At 53.8% G+C, this 17073-nt stretch overlaps 1 protein-coding gene and 1 long non-coding RNA gene across 2 annotated transcripts; both read left to right on the plus strand.

Moving 5' to 3' along the window:
• Window positions 1-1149: 1149 nt before the first annotated feature.
• Window positions 1150-3776, plus strand: LOC123945991. Its single transcript, XR_006819559.1, has 3 exons — window positions 1150-1245; window positions 3357-3392; window positions 3689-3776. It is a non-coding gene; the product is annotated as an uncharacterized LOC123945991 (long non-coding RNA).
• A 2844-nt stretch (window positions 3777-6620) lies between these two features.
• Window positions 6621-15932, plus strand: LOC123946379 (PE-PGRS family protein PE_PGRS33-like). The gene is made up of 8 exons (XM_046011814.1): window positions 6621-6648; window positions 7181-7279; window positions 9391-9426; window positions 9723-9821; window positions 12339-12377; window positions 13227-13325; window positions 15437-15472; window positions 15769-15932. Exons 1-8 carry the CDS (start codon window positions 6621-6623, stop codon window positions 15930-15932), a joined length of 600 nt encoding a protein of 199 aa, XP_045867770.1.
• Window positions 15933-17073: the final 1141 nt, after the last annotated feature.

Genomic DNA, 17073 nt, shown 5'->3' on the forward strand with positions numbered 1-17073 from the left:
TGAGGCCAATTCTGTTCTCTCGTTTGTTTTTTTGTTGTTGTTGTTTTGTTTAGTTTGGTTTTTGTTTTGTTGTTTTCCCTTTGTGGGGACGGAGCAAGAGGGGCAGAGGGAGAGGGGCAGGGTGCATCGGAAACAGTCTCCACACCCAGCTCGGAGCCCAACCCCGGGTTTCATCCCAGAACCCTGAGATCATGAGCAGAGCCTTAACACAGAGGCTTCACCGACTGAGTCCCCAAGTGGCTCCTCATTTCTTTCTGTCTTTTCAGGAACAGCTCGAGGTCCCCAGACTGAACGTTCCACTACAGGTTCGTATATTATGTCAAAACTTCTTGTGGGCCAAGAAAAAAATAAAGAAGAGAAATAGTCTAAGACTGAAGGTTATGTGGAACTTTGGGTTGTTGAGTTAGAATTTGTATGAGAGTATGGCTTTGGAGAAAACCCGGCAAACAAGGAATTGAAGGAGCTTTGCCTATGGATTTCAAACGTTCTCCCCAAAGACTTAAATCTCACTTGGTTTGGACCGGATCAGAGGGACGGTCTTAAGTAGGGGGTCGCCTTTGTCTTTCCTCCATCTCACCTCACATGAATATCATCTCTCTGACAGAACTCGGTAACTTCACCCGCCACATGTAAAATAAATAAATAAATAAATAAATAAATAAATAAATAAATAAATGAATGAAAAGGTGGCCTAGGATAAGAGAAAAAGGTGCCTCTGTCTGAGGATATATTTTGGTCTCGTAGGTGTTTTAAGTGGAAGGGTACCATGAGCTCCGTCCTGTCATTTCATCATTGTTCCTAGCTTCCCTGAGGGGTATCGTGATGGGGGCGAAGGTTCCATTTCTTTGGAGGCAACGTCATGGAGACCGATAGAGGAAGACCTAGCCTGACCCAGTTTGAGATGTGGAAAGCATGAGTGTGGCAAGGAAAGCAGCAACCACCCCAAGAAGGAAGTAGCAAGGAGGATAACAAAAAGTGGAGGAAAGTTATATTAGAACAAAATCTTAGGGCAGTCTGGACGGAAAGTCGCTAGAAGAAAGTCGCTTCCCTTTTCTCTGGGGGGAACTGGCGGGAGAGGTACATTCCCCTTTGGGAGTCAAGGGCAAGTGTGTTTGAAATGACAAGTTCATTCTCCGGTTTTCTCAGGTGTTGCTGGACGTCCAGTTTCCACGACCGTCAATGCTGGCAGCCTAGGCAGCCCTGGAGTGGGCCCCGCCTTCACCACCGGCCATGGCCCCATACCAGGTAAAGCCAGTTCCCAACAACGGAGCCCTTGGACGCCTAAGCACCTGGTTTCAGGCGGTGCTGCTCAGTACAATAGCGTCCAGACTAACAGACATCTGGCCGGTTACCTCGACTGGTGATAGCACGTACCCCCGTTTTCAGCAGGTTTTTCCGTCTTTTGTGCTTGCTCTTGATGCTGTGGTCGTTGCGGTCGTTCTCTTGACCCTGAAGAGAAAGGCCCAAGGGACACAGGCTTCAGAGGAGGCGAGACCAAGAAGCGATTGAAAGGCCATGTCTTCCATAGCGTCCCTGTCCCAGTCGTCCTGGATTTCACGCCAGGACCCCTTGGAGAGTCTTGGATAGGAGGGGTGCCAAGGGAGCTGATGGCGTTGGGATGAACTTCAGTAACATGTCAAAAGGAGCGATTGCCCTGGTCGATGGCACTTCTTTGATGTCCATGACATCAACTTTCAAATGATGCCTGAAGCTAAACGATGGGACTCAAATCCCATTGAGAGCGTGGCCAATGGGCGTCTTGCCTCCCAGAAGGAAGCAAGCAATGAAAGGTCTCAGGAGAGGTAGAGACCAGATTAGAACCGCGAAAGCCCTTCTGGCCTCCTCTGGCACGGCTCCACAGTGGTGGGATCTGTGCGATAGGGCATGCATCTGTGAGAACCCGATGACGGCGTGCTGGTCCTTGTGCGCCCTGGACGGCACTGGTGGTACCGTGGGTTTCAAGAACAGAAACGTGAGGGCCGTTGCGCAGGTAGAGCTGATTTGGAGTCAAAGCCAACAGTCGTGTGTTCACGCTGCCCCGTCGGGAGCGAGGCAGTAACTTGAAACGGCAGTCCAGTTTCCTCTGCTCGCGGTCCCGCCTGCCCGTGGCCTCGCTCAGCTGGTCCACGTGTGCCACCTAATAGCTGCAGTCGTCCTACGTAGCTCACCTTCCTCGAAGCCAGAGCTGTTCAAAGAGTGGTTCCCAGACCAACAGCATCTCCCCTCTCCAGGGAACTTTGCAGAAATGCCAGTGTCGCGGCCCCCGTGCCTAGAATCCGACACTGTGCTAGAGGAGCCCAGCAAATGGTGGGAAGAAGCAGTCGAAGGCCGCGAAGCCTGTCACACTTGGGACCATTTGCAGGCTTTCGCCGGGTCCGGTCCCCCCGACAAACCCTCAGTCGGGAACCCACCACAGGGGACTTCCCCAAATTCAGCTTGCCACCCTGTCTCTCCACTCCTTAAAAGCCCTCAGGAGTTCCGGTCGCTTTCGGCAGGAACCAAAAGTCCGTCCCGGACCACGAGGCATCCTCTCTTTAGTACACCCAGGGGGACTTGCCTTTGTGTGTTGATCTGTGGACCCACGGCCCAATGATGTTTAGCTACCTTTGTGTTGGCCTCGCAGATGTCCTGCCGTCAGATTTAGGGGGCAGATACTTCTGGGCAGAACGTGGCCAGCACATGAGCCTTTGGTAGGGGAAAAGATGGAATCTGCAGCAGCCCAACATCCGCAACTTGTTGTGCTTCGAGTTAGACTCGGGAATTTGCTGAAGGGCGAGGGGACTGAGCATTTAGTGTCTAGGTTCCCAAATCGGGGCCAGCGTTCTTGGGGCACGATGACAGGGGCATCAGCTAGGCCTTGAGGCAGGCAGGCGGTCGTAGGGAGAGGGGCTTGGAGCAGGGCCCCTCAGGGTTTGGTCCACAAAGGAGTGCCACCCGGAAGCTTTCGCTCCTGGTCCATGCTACGCTACGAGGGGAGTAGCAATTTGACGCGGGGCTTTTCCCTCTGTTGAGGAAAAGCTGATGGTTTCTTTGGGTTTGCTGTGTCAGGTGTCCTTTCTGGACGTGTACGGCCCTTTCCCAAAGAGAGCCTCCCCCTAGGGCCGATTGGAAACCGTCGAACATGGCTCCCTTAGCACACGTGCCCTGGGGAACAGCGTGAGAGTCGAAAGTCCAGGGTGAGGCTGGCAGGGTTCGGCTCCTGGATCTGCGGCCCACTACCTGGGTGACACGGAGCAGGCCCCTGAGCCCCGACTGCACAGCGGGAGCCCTCATCGCGCCTGCCGGGGAGGGCTTCTGTCAGAGCAAATGCACTGATTTCTGCCCAGGGTAATGTGGAGTGTGCTGTCTCTTTTCAGGAGGAACCGGCAGCCTGACTGCAGCCACCAGAGGAGGTAAAGAACACAGCACGCCCATGGAGCCTAGCCCAGGAGCGCCAAGCGCAGGGAAATCAGACAAGTCAGGATTGGCCCTTGAGCACCTATGTGGTGGCATTGAACGTGACACAGGGCGAACTCACGATTGAGCTGTGGGTGGTGTGGGACGGATAGTAGCTATGTAGCTGCAGACACCCTAGGAGTCCTTGAAAGCTGCTGGGGTGTGGGAAGCCTGACTTCGGTCCTGTCCGGGAAGAGGGATATGCAGAATCCTGCCCGTCTCGAAGTAACACGTTTCCCCGTTGTTGTGTCAGGGACCGCAGAAGGTACAGAGGGCTTCACAACAGCCGCAGGGAGTGAGAAGACAGGTGGAGGTTCAGCTGGCCCAGGCACAACCTTGGGAGACAGCGCAGGTATGGAAATAGAAGGTGGAAAGCATCTTCTTCCTGACGGGCGGGAAGCTGCCGGTGGCTTCTGAGGGAGGGGTTCCTAGTCAGTTGGTAGTGCCCGTCCTCTTGTCCTGGTTTGTGTGGGCTTCTTCTGGGCAGTGTTTCTCGGGCCTCCGCGCAGACGTGATGGATAGCGGAGCGGCGTGTGGTCTGAATCGCCAGATTCCTGCCTCTGGACCGCTGAGCCTGAGTCTGGATGGGCATGGGGTCATACTTTGCCCGTCTGGCTCCAAGTGAGAGCTGAGGCCAGACAGGAACACGTGCGTGAGGCTGTTCCACGAGCCACTGTACGGCAAGTGCTTTGAAAGCAGAGGGCAACCCCGTGTGTTGTGCTCCACCAAAGCTCCTGGTAGAGAGTTGGTGTCGGTTTGGAGTGGGAGCAGGGGATGGCCATGCGGTGAGACCCCTGGAGTCCCAAGCACTGAAAGGCAGGTGGGAGTGAGTTGAGAATGTCTTTCCGAGGCCAAGGCTTGTGTAAGTCACAGGGGGATTTCTGGGACATAACGATGTGAGGTCTTCAAGTGCATTTCGCCTCTTCTCCAAAAGTCAGAGTCTCAGAAGGGCACAGCGAGAGGTTCTGTAGGAATTCTGTGGGCAGCGGGAGTTTATTCTAAGAGAGCATCCGTGACTGAAGGGAAGGAAGTGCATCAGGGTAGGTATGCTGTCGAGGCTGAAAACGAAGGAAGTGGAATCCCTTCTGTTCTCCTTCCCAGCTGTCCGACCCTCGCGGAAGGCTTCGCACGCCTCCGCCATCAGTTTTCTCCTTCGTGGAGGGGGAAGGACATACCCTTCCCTTATGGGACCTGCGCACAGACGCCCTGTGCTAGTGCCGCCTAGTGTGAGACCCAGGAAGTACACAGTCAAAGGCCCTCTATGGCCACTAACCTTTGGAGGGAGCATCATCCACTGTGGACATGAGTTTCGATTTTAGCCAAGGAGCTGGAGGCTTTCGAGGAAGCGGAAGCACAGTACTTCCTAGGTTAAAATCACCTTTCGGGGGTATTTTTCTCCGGGGTGTGGTATCTTGCCCACAGGGCAAGCTCTGCGGTCCGAAATCTCATGTGTGTTAGGGAGCACGTCAGGGATCCTCCTGAAGCTGCCCTTGCAGGCATTTCTATTGAAGAACACGAGAACGTGCACAGCAAGAATGGCCAAATAGTGTCGGTTTCCGTACAAACGAAAGGGATCCTTCAAGGGATCCTGACGCCATCGTAGTAGCTAGAAAATTAATTGGACTCCAATGTGTGACGGGTTTCGAGAGACTCGAGGGCCCAGATTCAAGATGGGTCCCTGCGATCCCCATCTCCAAAACACCAAACAGAAAGAGAGAGAGAGAGAGAGAGAGAGAGAGAAAAGGGGAGCCCGTTGCCTCGTTATCCCCATCCATCATCAGGAAAGCCCTCGACGTGTGTTTTCCCACTGATACGCTCCAGACATTTGCAGTGTGTCCTCTACCATCTGTGGTGAGGCACCGTGTTCCCCTTCACCCTGTGTGGATCAGAGCCCGTTTCGATGGGGCCATTTTGCAGAAGAGTTGATTGTGTCCCACGGGATCATGCTGCCTTGATTGAAGGGTTGTTGTGTCCAATTGGAAGGAGCTCAGAGGAGAATCAGTGAAATGCCCCAAAGGTGAACTTTCTCCTGGGAAATGGAATCTGCACCGAAATGGTCGGGAGGATCAGGGCCTATCCTGCTGCATCCTTGTCCTCTTGAGAGTCTCTTGGGTTCAGGGTCAAAGAGTCTTTCTCCTTGACCCTCACATGCCGATGAGCAAGACGTGTCCATTCCACATCCTGTGAGCTTGTGATCAGTGGGAGAAGATGCGATGTGTATTGGTCTGTTGGTGGAGTGTGCCTGGCCCGGCCTGGGCAGGTCTTGTCAATTAAAGCTTGACACTACCTTTGAGAATGCTCACATCCACCTTCTCTGACACTCCTTAACACATGTATCCTAGAGATGGTGTGAAGCATTCGAAGAAGGACACGGTAGTACTGGCGTGATGTTCTCTTCTCTGGTTCTCTGGTCTCAAGTACGACGTTTCCATCACTAGGAAGCCTGGGTGCTACAAAAACGACAAGAGGCGGTTCATGATGCGCAGGGGTGGCATTGCCTGAAAATGCCCTATGAGTTTCGGTCCGAGGGACTGGATGACTTGGATTTCTGTCCCAGCCTTGTCAGTGACCAGAGCCATCTTGCAGAAATCCCTTCTTTTTCCTGAGGCCAATTCTGTTCTCTCGTTTGTTTTTTTGTTGTTGTTGTTTTGTTTAGTTTGGTTTTTGTTTTGTTGTTTTCCCTTTGTGGGGACGGAGCAAGAGGGGCAGAGGGAGAGGGGCAGGGTGCATCGGAAACAGTCTCCACACCCAGCTCGGAGCCCAACCCCGGGTTTCATCCCAGAACCCTGAGATCATGAGCAGAGCCTTAACACAGAGGCTTAACCGACTGAGTCCCCAAGTGGCTCCTCATTTCTTTCTGTCTTTTCAGGAACAGCTCGAGGTCCCCAGACTGAACGTTCCACTACAGGTTCGTATATTATGTCAAAACTTCTTGTGGGCCAAGAAAAAAATAAAGAAGAGAAATAGTCTAAGACTGAAGGTTATGTGGAACTTTGGGTTGTTGAGTTAGAATTTGTATGAGAGTATGGCTTTGGAGAAAACCCGGCAAACAAGGAATTGAAGGAGCTTTGCCTATGGATTTCAAACGTTCTCCCCAAAGACTTAAATCTCACTTGGTTTGGACCGGATCAGAGGGACGGTCTTAAGTAGGGGGTCGCCTTTGTCTTTCCTCCATCTCACCTCACATGAATATCATCTCTCTGACAGAACTCGGTAACTTCACCCGCCACATGTAAAATAAATAAATAAATAAATAAATAAATAAATAAATAAATAAATGAAAAGGTGGCCTAGGATAAGAGAAAAAGGTGCCTCTGTCTGAGGATATATTTTGGTCTCGTAGGTGTTTTAAGTGGAAGGGTACCATGAGCTCCGTCCTGTCATTTCATCATTGTTCCTAGCTTCCCTGAGGGGTATCGTGATGGGGGCGAAGGTTCCATTTCTTTGGAGGCAACGTCATGGAGACCGATAGAGGAAGACCTAGCCTGACCCAGTTTGAGATGTGGAAAGCATGAGTGTGGCAAGGAAAGCAGCAACCACCCCAAGAAGGAAGTAGCAAGGAGGATAACAAAAAGTGGAGGAAAGTTATATTAGAACAAAATCTTAGGGCAGTCTGGACGGAAAGTCGCTAGAAGAAAGTCGCTTCCCTTTTCTCTGGGGGGAACTGGCGGGAGAGGTACATTCCCCTTTGGGAGTCAAGGGCAAGTGTGTTTGAAATGACAAGTTCATTCTCCGGTTTTCTCAGGTGTTGCTGGACGTCCAGTTTCCACGACCGTCAATGCTGGCAGCCTAGGCAGCCCTGGAGTGGGCCCCGCCTTCACCACCGGCCATGGCCCCATACCAGGTAAAGCCAGTTCCCAACAACGGAGCCCTTGGACGCCTAAGCACCTGGTTTCAGGCGGTGCTGCTCAGTACAATAGCGTCCAGACTAACAGACATCTGGCCGGTTACCTCGACTGGTGATAGCACGTACCCCCGTTTTCAGCAGGTTTTTCCGTCTTTTGTGCTTGCTCTTGATGCTGTGGTCGTTGCGGTCGTTCTCTTGACCCTGAAGAGAAAGGCCCAAGGGACACAGGCTTCAGAGGAGGCGAGACCAAGAAGCGATTGAAAGGCCATGTCTTCCATAGCGTCCCTGTCCCAGTCGTCCTGGATTTCACGCCAGGACCCCTTGGAGAGTCTTGGATAGGAGGGGTGCCAAGGGAGCTGATGGCGTTGGGATGAACTTCAGTAACATGTCAAAAGGAGCGATTGCCCTGGTCGATGGCACTTCTTTGATGTCCATGACATCAACTTTCAAATGATGCCTGAAGCTAAACGATGGGACTCAAATCCCATTGAGAGCGTGGCCAATGGGCGTCTTGCCTCCCAGAAGGAAGCAAGCAATGAAAGGTCTCAGGAGAGGTAGAGACCAGATTAGAACCGCGAAAGCCCTTCTGGCCTCCTCTGGCACGGCTCCACAGTGGTGGGATCTGTGCGATAGGGCATGCATCTGTGAGAACCCGATGACGGCGTGCTGGTCCTTGTGCGCCCTGGACGGCACTGGTGGTACCGTGGGTTTCAAGAACAGAAACGTGAGGGCCGTTGCGCAGGTAGAGCTGATTTGGAGTCAAAGCCAACAGTCGTGTGTTCACGCTGCCCCGTCGGGAGCGAGGCAGTAACTTGAAACGGCAGTCCAGTTTCCTCTGCTCGCGGTCCCGCCTGCCCGTGGCCTCGCTCAGCTGGTCCACGTGTGCCACCTAATAGCTGCAGTCGTCCTACGTAGCTCACCTTCCTCGAAGCCAGAGCTGTTCAAAGAGTGGTTCCCAGACCAACAGCATCTCCCCTCTCCAGGGAACTTTGCAGAAATGCCAGTGTCGCGGCCCCCGTGCCTAGAATCCGACACTGTGCTAGAGGAGCCCAGCAAATGGTGGGAAGAAGCAGTCGAAGGCCGCGAAGCCTGTCACACTTGGGACCATTTGCAGGCTTTCGCCGGGTCCGGTCCCCCCGACAAACCCTCAGTCGGGAACCCACCACAGGGGACTTCCCCAAATTCAGCTTGCCACCCTGTCTCTCCACTCCTTAAAAGCCCTCAGGAGTTCCGGTCGCTTTCGGCAGGAACCAAAAGTCCGTCCCGGACCACGAGGCATCCTCTCTTTAGTACACCCAGGGGGACTTGCCTTTGTGTGTTGATCTGTGGACCCACGGCCCAATGATGTTTAGCTACCTTTGTGTTGGCCTCGCAGATGTCCTGCCGTCAGATTTAGGGGGCAGATACTTCTGGGCAGAACGTGGCCAGCACATGAGCCTTTGGTAGGGGAAAAGATGGAATCTGCAGCAGCCCAACATCCGCAACTTGTTGTGCTTCGAGTTAGACTCGGGAATTTGCTGAAGGGCGAGGGGACTGAGCGTTTAGTGTCTAGGTTCCCAAATCGGGGCCAGCGTTCTTGGGGCACGATGACAGGGGCATCAGCTAGGCCTTGAGGCAGGCAGGCGGTCGTAGGGAGAGGGGCTTGGAGCAGGGCCCCTCAGGGTTTGGTCCACAAAGGAGTGCCACCCGGAAGCTTTCGCTCCTGGTCCATGCTACGCTACGAGGGGAGTAGCAATTTGACGCGGGGCTTTTCCCTCTGTTGAGGAAAAGCTGATGGTTTCTTTGGGTTTGCTGTGTCAGGTGTCCTTTCTGGACGTGTACGGCCCTTTCCCAAAGAGAGCCTCCCCCTAGGGCCGATTGGAAACCGTCGAACATGGCTCCCTTAGCACACGTGCCCTGGGGAACAGCGTGAGAGTCGAAAGTCCAGGGTGAGGCTGGCAGGGTTCGGCTCCTGGATCTGCGGCCCACTACCTGGGTGACACGGAGCAGGCCCCTGAGCCCCGACTGCACAGCGGGAGCCCTCATCGCGCCTGCCGGGGAGGGCTTCTGTCAGAGCAAATGCACTGATTTCTGCCCAGGGTAATGTGGAGTGTGCTGTCTCTTTTCAGGAGGAACCGGCAGCCTGACTGCAGCCACCAGAGGAGGTAAAGAACACAGCACGCCCATGGAGCCTAGCCCAGGAGCGCCAAGCGCAGGGAAATCAGACAAGTCAGGATTGGCCCTTGAGCACCTATGTGGTGGCATTGAACGTGACACAGGGCGAACTCACGATTGAGCTGTGGGTGGTGTGGGACGGATAGTAGCTATGTAGCTGCAGACACCCTAGGAGTCCTTGAAAGCTGCTGGGGTGTGGGAAGCCTGACTTCGGTCCTGTCCGGGAAGAGGGATATGCAGAATCCTGCCCGTCTCGAAGTAACACGTTTCCCCGTTGTTGTGTCAGGGACCGCAGAAGGTACAGAGGGCTTCACAACAGCCGCAGGGAGTGAGAAGACAGGTGGAGGTTCAGCTGGCCCAGGCACAACCTTGGGAGACAGCGCAGGTATGGAAATAGAAGGTGGAAAGCATCTTCTTCCTGACGGGCGGGAAGCTGCCGGTGGCTTCTGAGGGAGGGGTTCCTAGTCAGTTGGTAGTGCCCGTCCTCTTGTCCTGGTTTGTGTGGGCTTCTTCTGGGCAGTGTTTCTCGGGCCTCCGCGCAGACGTGATGGATAGCGGAGCAGCGTGTGGTCTGAATCGCCAGATTCCTGCCTCTGGACCGCTGAGCCTGAGTCTGGATGGGCATGGGGTCATACTTTGCCCGTCTGGCTCCAAGTGAGAGCTGAGGCCAGACAGGAACACGTGCGTGAGGCTGTTCCACGAGCCACTGTACGGCAAGTGCTTTGAAAGCAGAGGGCAACCCCGTGTGTTGTGCTCCACCAAAGCTCCTGGTAGAGAGTTGGTGTCGGTTTGGAGTGGGAGCAGGGGATGGCCATGCGGTGAGACCCCTGGAGTCCCAAGCACTGAAAGGCAGGTGGGAGTGAGTTGAGAATGTCTTTCCGAGGCCAAGGCTTGTGTAAGTCACAGGGGGATTTCTGGGACATAACGATGTGAGGTCTTCAAGTGCATTTCGCCTCTTCTCCAAAAGTCAGAGTCTCAGAAGGGCACAGCGAGAGGTTCTGTAGGAATTCTGTGGGCAGCGGGAGTTTATTCTAAGAGAGCATCCGTGACTGAAGGGAAGGAAGTGCATCAGGGTAGGTATGCTGTCGAGGCTGAAAACGAAGGAAGTGGAATCCCTTCTGTTCTCCTTCCCAGCTGTCCGACCCTCGCGGAAGGCTTCGCACGCCTCTGCCATCAGTTTTCTCCTTCGTGGAGGGGGAAGGACATACCCTTCCCTTATGGGACCTGCGCACAGACGCCCTGTGCTAGTGCCGCCTAGTGTGAGACCCAGGAAGTACACAGTCAAAGGCCCTCTATGGCCACTAACCTTTGGAGGGAGCATCATCCACTGTGGACATGAGTTTCGATTTTAGCCAAGGAGCTGGAGGCTTTCGAGGAAGCGGAAGCACAGTACTTCCTAGGTTAAAATCACCTTTCGGGGGTATTTTTCTCCGGGGTGTGGTATCTTGCCCACAGGGCAAGCTCTGCGGTCCGAAATCTCATGTGTGTTAGGGAGCACGTCAGGGATCCTCCTGAAGCTGCCCTTGCAGGCATTTCTATTGAAGAACACGAGAACGTGCACAGCAAGAATGGCCAAATAGTGTCGGTTTCCGTACAAACGAAAGGGATCCTTCAAGGGATCCTGACGCCATCGTGGTAGCTAGAAAATTAATTGGACTCCAATGTGTGACGGGTTTCGAGAGACTTGAGGGCCCAGATTCAAGATGGGTCCCTGCGATCCCCATCTCCAAAACACCAAACAGAAAGAGAGAGAGAGAGAGAGAGAGAGAGAGAAAAGGGGAGCCCGTTGCCTCGTTATCCCCATCCATCATCAGGAAAGCCCTAGACGTGTGTTTTCCCACTGATACGCTCCAGACATTTGCAGTGTGTCCTCTACCATCTGTGGTGAGGCACCGTGTTCCCCTTCACCCTGTGTGGATCAGAGCCCGTTTCGATGGGGCCATTTTGCAGAAGAGTTGATTGTGTCCCACGGGATCATGCTGCCTTGATTGAAGGGTTGTTGTGTCCAATTGGAAGGAGCTCAGAGGAGAATCAGTGAAATGCCCCAAAGGTGAACTTTCTCCTGGGAAATGGAATCTGCACCGAAATGGTCGGGAGGATCAGGGCCTATCCTGCTGCATCCTTGTCCTCTTGAGAGTCTCTTGGGTTCAGGGTCAAAGAGTCTTTCTCCTTGACCCTCACATGCCGATGAGCAAGACGTGTCCATTCCACATCCTGTGAGCTTGTGATCAGTGGGAGAAGATGCGATGTGTATTGGTCTGTTGGTGGAGTGTGCCTGGCCCGGCCTGGGCAGGTCTTGTCAATTAAAGCTTGACACTACCTTTGAGAATGCTCACATCCACCTTCTCTGACACTCCTTAACACATGTATCCTAGAGATGGTGTGAAGCATTCGAAGAAGGACACGGTAGTACTGGCGTGATGTTCTCTTCTCTGGTTCTCTGGTCTCAAGTACGACGTTTCCATCACTAGGAAGCCTGGGTGCTACAAAAACGACAAGAGGCGGTTCATGATGCGCAGGGGCGGCATTGCCTGAAAATGCCCTATGAGTTTCGGTCCGAGGGACTGGATGACTTGGATTTCTGTCCCAGCCTTGTCAGTGACCAGAGCCATCTTGCAGAAATCCCTTCTTTTTCCTGAGGCCAATTCTGTTCTCTCGTTTGTTTTTTTGTTGTTGTTGTTTTGTTTAGTTTGGTTTTTGTTTTGTTGTTTTCCCTTTGTGGGGACGGAGCAAGAGGGGCAGAGGGAGAGGGGCAGGGTGCATCGGAAACAGTCTCCACACCCAGCTCGGAGCCCAACCCCGGGTTTCATCCCAGAACCCTGAGATCATGAGCAGAGCCTTAACACAGAGGCTTAACCGACTGAGTCCCCAAGTGGCTCCTCATTCCTTTCTTTCTTTTCAGGAACAGCTCGAGGTCTCCAGACTGAACGTTCCACTACAGGTTAGTACATTATGTCAAAACTTCTTGTGGGCCAAGAAAAAAATAAAGAAGAGAAATAGTCTAAGACTGAAGGTTATGTGGAACTTTGGGTTATTGTGTTAGAATTTGTATGAGAGTATGGCTTTGGAGAAAACCCGGCAAACAAGGAATTGAAGGAGCTTTGCCTATGGATTTCAAACGTTCTCCCCAAAGACTTAAATCTCACTTGGTTTGGACCAGATCAGAGGGACGGTCTTAAGTAGGGGTTCGCCTTTGTCTTTCTTCCATCTCACCTCACATGAATATCATCTCTCTGACAGAACTCGGTAACTTCACCCGCCACATGTAAAATAAATAAATAGATAAATAAATAAATAAATGAATGAATGAATGAATGAATGAATGAAGAGGTGGCCTAGGATAAGAGAAAAAGGTGCCTCTGTCTGAGGATATATTTTGGTCTCGTAGGTGTTTTAAGTGGAAGGGTACCATGAGCTCCGTCCTGTCATTTCATCATTGTTCCTAGCTTCCCTGAGGGGTATCGTGATGGGGGCGAAGGTTCCATTTCTTTGGAGGCAACGTCATGGAGACCGATAGAGGAAGACCTAGCCTGACCCAGTTTGAGATGTGGAAAGCATGAGTGTGGCAAGGAAAGCAGCAACCACCCCAAGAAGGAAGTAGCAAGGAGGATAACAAAAAGTGGAGGAAAGTTATATTAGAACAAAATCTTAGGGCAGTCTGGACGGAAAGTCGCTAGAAGAAAGTCGCTTCCCTTTTCTCTGGGGGGAACTGGCGGGAGAGGTACATTCCCCTTTGGGAGTCAAGGGCAAGTGTGTTTGAAATGACAAGTTCATTCTCCGGTTTTCTCAGGTGTTGCTGGACGTCCAGTTTCCACGACCGTCAATGCTGGCAGCCTAGGCAGCCCTGGAGTGGGCCCCGCCTTCACCACCGGCCATGGCCCCATACCAGGTAAAGCCAGTTCCCAACAACGGAGCCCTTGGACGCCTAAGCACCTGGTTTCAGGCGGTGCTGCTCAGTACAATAGCGTCCAGACTAACAGACATCTGGCCGGTTACCTCGACTGGTGATAGCACGTACCCCCGTTTTCAGCAGGTTTTTCCGTCTTTTGTGCTTGCTCTTGATGCTGTGGTCGTTGCGGTCGTTCTCTTGACCCTGAAGAGAAAGGCCCAAGGGACACAGGCTTCAGAGGAGGCGAGACCAAGAAGCGATTGAAAGGCCATGTCTTCCATAGCGTCCCTGTCCCAGTCGTCCTGGATTTCACGCCAGGACCCCTTGGAGAGTCTTGGATAGGAGGGGTGCCAAGGGAGCTGATGGCGTTGGGATGAACTTCAGTAACATGTCAAAAGGAGCGATTGCCCTGGTCGATGGCACTTCTTTGATGTCCATGACATCAACTTTCAAATGATGCCTGAAGCTAAACGATGGGACTCAAATCCCATTGAGAGCGTGGCCAATGGGCGTCTTGCCTCCCAGAAGGAAGCAAGCAATGAAAGGTCTCAGGAGAGGTAGAGACCAGATTAGAACCGCGAAAGCCCTTCTGGCCTCCTCTGGCACGGCTCCACAGTGGTGGGATCTGTGCGATAGGGCATGCATCTGTGAGAACCCGATGACGGCGTGCTGGTCCTTGTGCGCCCTGGACGGCACTGGTGGTACCGTGGGTTTCAAGAACAGAAACGTGAGGGCCGTTGCGCAGGTAGAGCTGATTTGGAGTCAAAGCCAACAGTCGTGTGTTCACGCTGCCCCGTCGGGAGCGAGGCAGTAACTTGAAACGGCAGTCCAGTTTCCTCCGCTCGCGGTCCCGCCTGCCCGTGGCCTCGCTCAGCTGGTCCACGTGTGCCACCTAATAGCTGCAGTCGTCCTACGTAGCTCACCTTCCTCGAAGCCAGAGCTGTTCAAAGAGTGGTTCCCAGACCAACAGCATCTCCCCTCTCCAGGGAACTTTGCAGAAATGCCAGTGTCGCGGCCCCCGTGCCTAGAATCCGACACTGTGCTAGAGGAGCCCAGCAAATGGTGGGAAGAAGCAGTCGAAGGCCGCGAAGCCTGTCACACTTGGGACCATTTGCAGGCTTTCGCCGGGTCCGGTCCCCCCGACAAACCCTCAGTCGGGAACCCACCACAGGGGACTTCCCCAAATTCAGCTTGCCACCCTGTCTCTCCACTCCTTAAAAGCCCTCAGGAGTTCCGGTCGCTTTCGGCAGGAACCAAAAGTCCGTCCCGGACCACGAGGCATCCTCTCTTTAGTACACCCAGGGGGACTTGCCTTTGTGTGTTGATCTGTGGACCCACGGCCCAATGATGTTTAGCTACCTTTGTGTTGGCCTCGCAGATGTCCTGCCGTCAGATTTAGGGGGCAGATACTTCTGGGCAGAACGTGGCCAGCACATGAGCCTTTGGTAGGGGAAAAGATGGAATCTGCAGCAGCCCAACATCCGCAACTTGTTGTGCTTCGAGTTAGACTCGGGAATTTGCTGAAGGGCGAGGGGACTGAGCGTTTAGTGTCTAGGTTCCCAAATCGGGGCCAGCGTTCTTGGGGCACGATGACAGGGGCATCAGCTAGGCCTTGAGGCAGGCAGGCGGTCGTAGGGAGAGGGGCTTGGAGCAGGGCCCCTCAGGGTTTGGTCCACAAAGGAGTGCCACCCGGAAGCTTTCGCTCCTGGTCCATGCTACGCTACGAGGGGAGTAGCAATTTGACGCGGGGCTTTTCCCTCTGTTGAGGAAAAGCTGATGGTTTCTTTGGGTTTGCTGTGTCAGGTGTCCTTTCTGGACGTGTACGGCCCTTTCCCAAAGAGAGCCTCCCCCTAGGGCCGATTGGAAACCGTCGAACATGGCTCCCTTAGCACACGTGCCCTGGGGAACAGCGTGAGAGTCGAAAGTCCAGGGTGAGGCTGGCAGGGTTCGGCTCCTGGATCTGCGGCCCACTACCTGGGTGACACGGAGCAGGCCCCTGAGCCCCGACTGCACAGCAGGAGCCCTCATCGCGCCTGCCAGGGAGGGCTTCTGTCAGAGCAAATGCACTGATTTCTGCCCAGGGTAATGTGGAGTGTGCTGTCTCTTTTCAGGAGGAACCGGCAGCCTGACTGCAGCCACCAGAGGAGGTAAAGAACACAGCACGCCCATGGAGCCTAGCCCAGGAGCGCCAAGCGCAGGGAAATCAGACAAGTCAGGATTGGCCCTTGAGCACCTATGTGGTGGCATTGAACGTGACACAGGGCGAACTCACGATTGAGCTGTGGGTGGTGTGGGACGGATAGTAGCTATGTAGCTGCAGACACCCTAGGAGTCCTTGAAAGCTGCTGGGGTGTGGGAAGCCTGACTTCGGTCCTGTCCGGGAAGAGGGATATGCAGAATCCTGCCCGTCTCGAAGTAACACGTTTCCCCGTTGTTGTGTCAGGGACCGCAGAAGGTACAGAGGGCTTCACAACAGCCGCAGGGAGTGAGAAGACAGGTGGAGGTTCAGCTGGCCCAGGCACAACCTTGGGAGACAGCGCAGGTATGGAAATAGAAGGTGGAAAGCATCTTCTTCCTGACGGGCGGGAAGCTGCCGGTGGCTTCTGAGGGCGGGGTTCCTAGTCAGTTGGTAGTGCCCGTCCTCTTGTCCTGGTTTGTGTGGGCTTCTTCTGGGCAGTGTTTCTCGGGCCTCCGCGCAGACGTGATGGATAGCGGAGCGGCGTGTGGTCTGAATCGCCAGATTCCTGCCTCTGGACCGCTGAGCCTGAGTCTGGATGGGCATGGGGTCATACTTTGCCCGTCTGGCTCCAAGTGAGAGCTGAGGCCAGACAGGAACACGTGCGTGAGGCTGTTCCACGAGCCACTGTACGGCAAGTGCTTTGAAAGCAGAGGGCAACCCCGTGTGTTGTGCTCCACCAAAGCTCCTGGTAGAGAGTTGGTGTCGGTTTGGAGTGGGAGCAGGGGATGGCCATGCGGTGAGACCCCTGGAGTCCCAAGCACTGAAAGGCAGGTGGGAGTGAGTTGAGAATGTCTTTCCGAGGCCAAGGCTTGTGTAAGTCACAGGGGGATTTCTGGGACATAACGATGTGAGGTCTTCAAGTGCATTTCGCCTCTTCTCCAAAAGTCAGAGTCTCAGAAGGGCACAGCGAGAGGTTCTGTGGGAATTCTGTGGGCAGCGGGAGTTTATTCTAAGAGAGCATCCGTGACTGAAGGGAAGGAAGTGCATCAGGGTAGGTATGCTGTCGAGGCTGAAAACGAAGGAAGTGGAATCCCTTCTGTTCTCCTTCCCAGCTGTCCGACCCTCGCGGAAGGCTTCGCACGCCTCCGCCATCAGTTTTCTCCTTCGTGGAGGGGGAAGGACATACCCTTCCCTTATGGGACCTGCGCACAGACGCCCTGTGCTAGTGCCGCCTAGTGTGAGACCCAGGAAGTACACAGTCAAAGGCCCTCTATGGCCACTAACCTTTGGAGGGAGCATCATCCACTGTGGACATGAGTTTCGATTTTAGCCAAGGAGCTGGAGGCTTTCGAGGAAGCGGAAGCACAGTACTTCCTAGGTTAAAATCACCTTTCGGGGGTATTTTTCTCCGGGGTGTGGTATCTTGCCCACAGGGCAAGCTCTGCGGTCCGAAATCTCATGTGTGTTAGGGAGCACGTCAGGGATCCTCCTGAAGCTGCCCTTGCAGGCATTTCTATTGAAGAACACGAGAACGTGCACAGCAAGAATGGCCAAATAGTGTCGGTTTCC

This window comes from Meles meles, chromosome 7 (assembly GCF_922984935.1).
Source record: "Meles meles chromosome 7, mMelMel3.1 paternal haplotype, whole genome shotgun sequence".
In the NCBI taxonomy this organism is placed as follows: Eukaryota; Metazoa; Chordata; class Mammalia; order Carnivora; family Mustelidae; genus Meles; species Meles meles.

Bases quoted from the DNA above. Each gene is read 5' to 3' on its own strand.
- LOC123946379 (XM_046011814.1), top strand. From the start codon at position 6,621: ATGAATATCATCTCTCTGACAGAACTCG. The intron at 7,280-9,390 runs GTAAAGCCAGTT...GTCTCTTTTCAG, and splicing joins CGGCCATGGCCCCATACCAG to GAGGAACCGGCAGCCTGACT. The intron at 15,473-15,768 runs GTAAAGAACACA...TTGTTGTGTCAG, and splicing joins GACTGCAGCCACCAGAGGAG to GGACCGCAGAAGGTACAGAG.